Source organism: the organism of the source record quoted next, unplaced genomic scaffold (assembly GCF_019419815.1).
Source record: "Pyrus x bretschneideri cultivar Hongxiangsu unplaced genomic scaffold, Pyrus_bretschneideri_v1 Contig5, whole genome shotgun sequence".
NCBI classification, from domain to species: domain Eukaryota; kingdom Viridiplantae; phylum Streptophyta; class Magnoliopsida; order Rosales; family Rosaceae; genus Pyrus; species Pyrus x bretschneideri.
The window spans coordinates 9445944-9448378 of NW_025999787.1; the positions used below are offsets into that span (position 1 = coordinate 9445944).

At 37.5% G+C, this 2435-nt stretch overlaps 1 protein-coding gene across 1 annotated transcript; it reads right to left on the reverse strand.

Annotated features, from left to right (window-relative positions):
• Positions 1 to 309: 309 nt before the first annotated feature.
• EXP3 (expansin-A4-like) lies at positions 310 to 2106 on the reverse strand. The gene is given in 3 exon segments (NM_001302322.1): positions 310 to 780; positions 1041 to 1353; positions 1717 to 2106. Coding segments are annotated over 3 exon segments (765 nt in total). The 5' UTR covers positions 1865 to 2106; the 3' UTR covers positions 310 to 476.
• Between the last annotated feature and the right edge of the window lie 329 nt (positions 2107 to 2435).

Genomic DNA, 2435 nt, shown 5'->3' on the forward strand with positions numbered 1-2435 from the left:
CTCCATTCTGGATGATGGTACTTTTTTTCGAACATGCCATGCATATTACCAACTAGTTCAAATTCAGTGGCCATCTTACTGCTTCTTTTTTTATCTGACAAACAACATGATAATCAACACTAAATTCATTTAAATTACGGGAAGAAGAATTCAAACTTTAGTGCAAGAGAAGCACACTATAGTCAACTTGCTTAAGCCCAGCAGGACATCTTACTTGATAAAGCTTTCTCGTTTTTTATAAATATATATATCATTAAGGTTACAAGTACAACTGAGAAATTGGTTACAACCTGAATGAGGTGAATATCATTTCTCCAAGAAAACTCAAATGTGAAAGGCCCAGCGGGTGTTTTTTTAGCTCACCTCAGCAAACCTCCACTTCACAACAACTCTTTGCTTTTACACTCAGAAAAGTTTACGGGAAAAAAATGACAGATAGATATACAAATTTTTACCAATAATGTAGAGGAATATCTCTAAAATTGACCCCCGGAGAATGTCTGACCAAACTGCCAATTACCAGGCGCGACGTTGTAGCTCGTGACGGTTCTACCGTCACTGGTGGTGACTTGGAAGGAGAGGGCTTGGCCATTGAGGTAAGAGTTGCTCTGCCAGTTTTGACCCCAGTTTCTTGACATGGGTTGCCACCCTGTTCTGGACCCCTTGATTGAAACTGAATGGACGTCTCCTGCCCCAGCCACGTTGGTGATCAAAACCAGGTTGAAGTAGGAGTGGCCGTTGATGGTGAATCTTATTCCTCCTTTCTTCACACAAGGTACTCTGCCAAGACAAAACACAATTATAATCGGCTAATGTTGCCTTTTCAAATATTTGACATGTTACGTTGTCACTAACTAAAAGCCATTTTCAAAAAAGAACTAGCTTAATTATTTAGATTTTCAGTTTGACAACATAATATCTTAAAATTTTCGGTTATAACCTATTTTCATAGTAATTTCACCTTGATTAAACTCCGTTTCATATTATCTACTAAACTTGTGATAACCAAAGAAATGTTCTTCTTTAACTTCAAGGCCTACCTTCTGAAGGAAACCGGCACGATTCCAGCACGGTATTGGGCAATTTGCAAGAAAGCAGGCTCAGCCAAATCGAAATGCTGGAGAGGAGGATTGCACCATCCGCCATTGTCGTTGGACTGAGCAAAGTTAGGAGGGCAAAAGTTTGTAGCAGTAACAATGATGGATCCAGGACGGCACCATCTCGGGTCATTGTCGCATCTCATTTCATAACAAGACCCACAGCTTAAGCCATTGTTGAACAATGCTGTGCTCAAAGCTGCAGTGTTGGTTCCATACCCCTGGCTGTACAAATTCCCATAACCACATGCTCCTCCTGTAAAACCCAAATCAAATTAATATCAAACCCCAACGATCTTAAATTAAACAAATCTTTTTCTTTCGTTACCGAAATGTTGTTTACAGTCCCAGTTTTGGCTCATTTGGATTGTTTATATTCTATATGAGAAACACTTATGCTCATAAGCGCTTTCATTAAAAAAAATATAAATATATATAATTATCGTCATTAAAAATTTTAGTGCGTTTTGGAAAAACACATGAAAATGCTTATTGAGGAACCACCTCCAAAACCCATAAAGGGTACTTTATAAGCGATTTTAGTTGTCTAAAAACGCTTCTGTTTTTTTTTTTTTTCTTTTATTGTGATAAGTAATTGACAGTTGAGTTTTGAACTTACCCATTGTGCCAGAAGCATCACCGCCACCGTAAAATGTGGCATGAGCGCCTTCCCAGCTACCATAAACAGCAAATACACCATGCAGATGTAGATTAAAGAGAACAACAGAGAGGGCTATAGGAACAAAAGACAATGCATGAGCTGCCATTTTTGTGGCTTTTTGGTGGGTTTTGATTTCAATAGGGAAAAGAAAGAGAGGAGTTTAGTTTTTGTGTAGGGCAGGTGGAGTTTGCTCTGTGCTTTACAGTGCACGAGGGTTCCTATATTTATAAGGAAACTTGGGAGGATTGTGAGTGAGTTTGTTTGCATATTATTTCACAGAAAACAGCCACAAACAAGTAATTGAGAAAACCAAACGCACATGCCCTGGTTGTGGTTGGGGTTACCAACCGATATCCCCGTGGGCCAAACTTTCCACATGCATTTCTCATCCATTAAATCTCTTAAAAATATATATATTCTGATTTCTTTGACTGCATTGAGATGGGTCCCTCAACACATATGAATTTTATCTTTATTAGAAAGATGTTACAAATGTGGTATGAAAAATATGGTAAAAGTAATATTTTTATTTTTATATTTAAAATGTTGTCAGGTATTTGAATTTGAGTGGACTGTTTCAGTTAAATTAGACTAATAATGTCTAGTTGTTGCTTAGTGAACTTATAAATGTTAAGACTAGACTTACGTAGTGAATTGGATATCAATATATTGGGTCT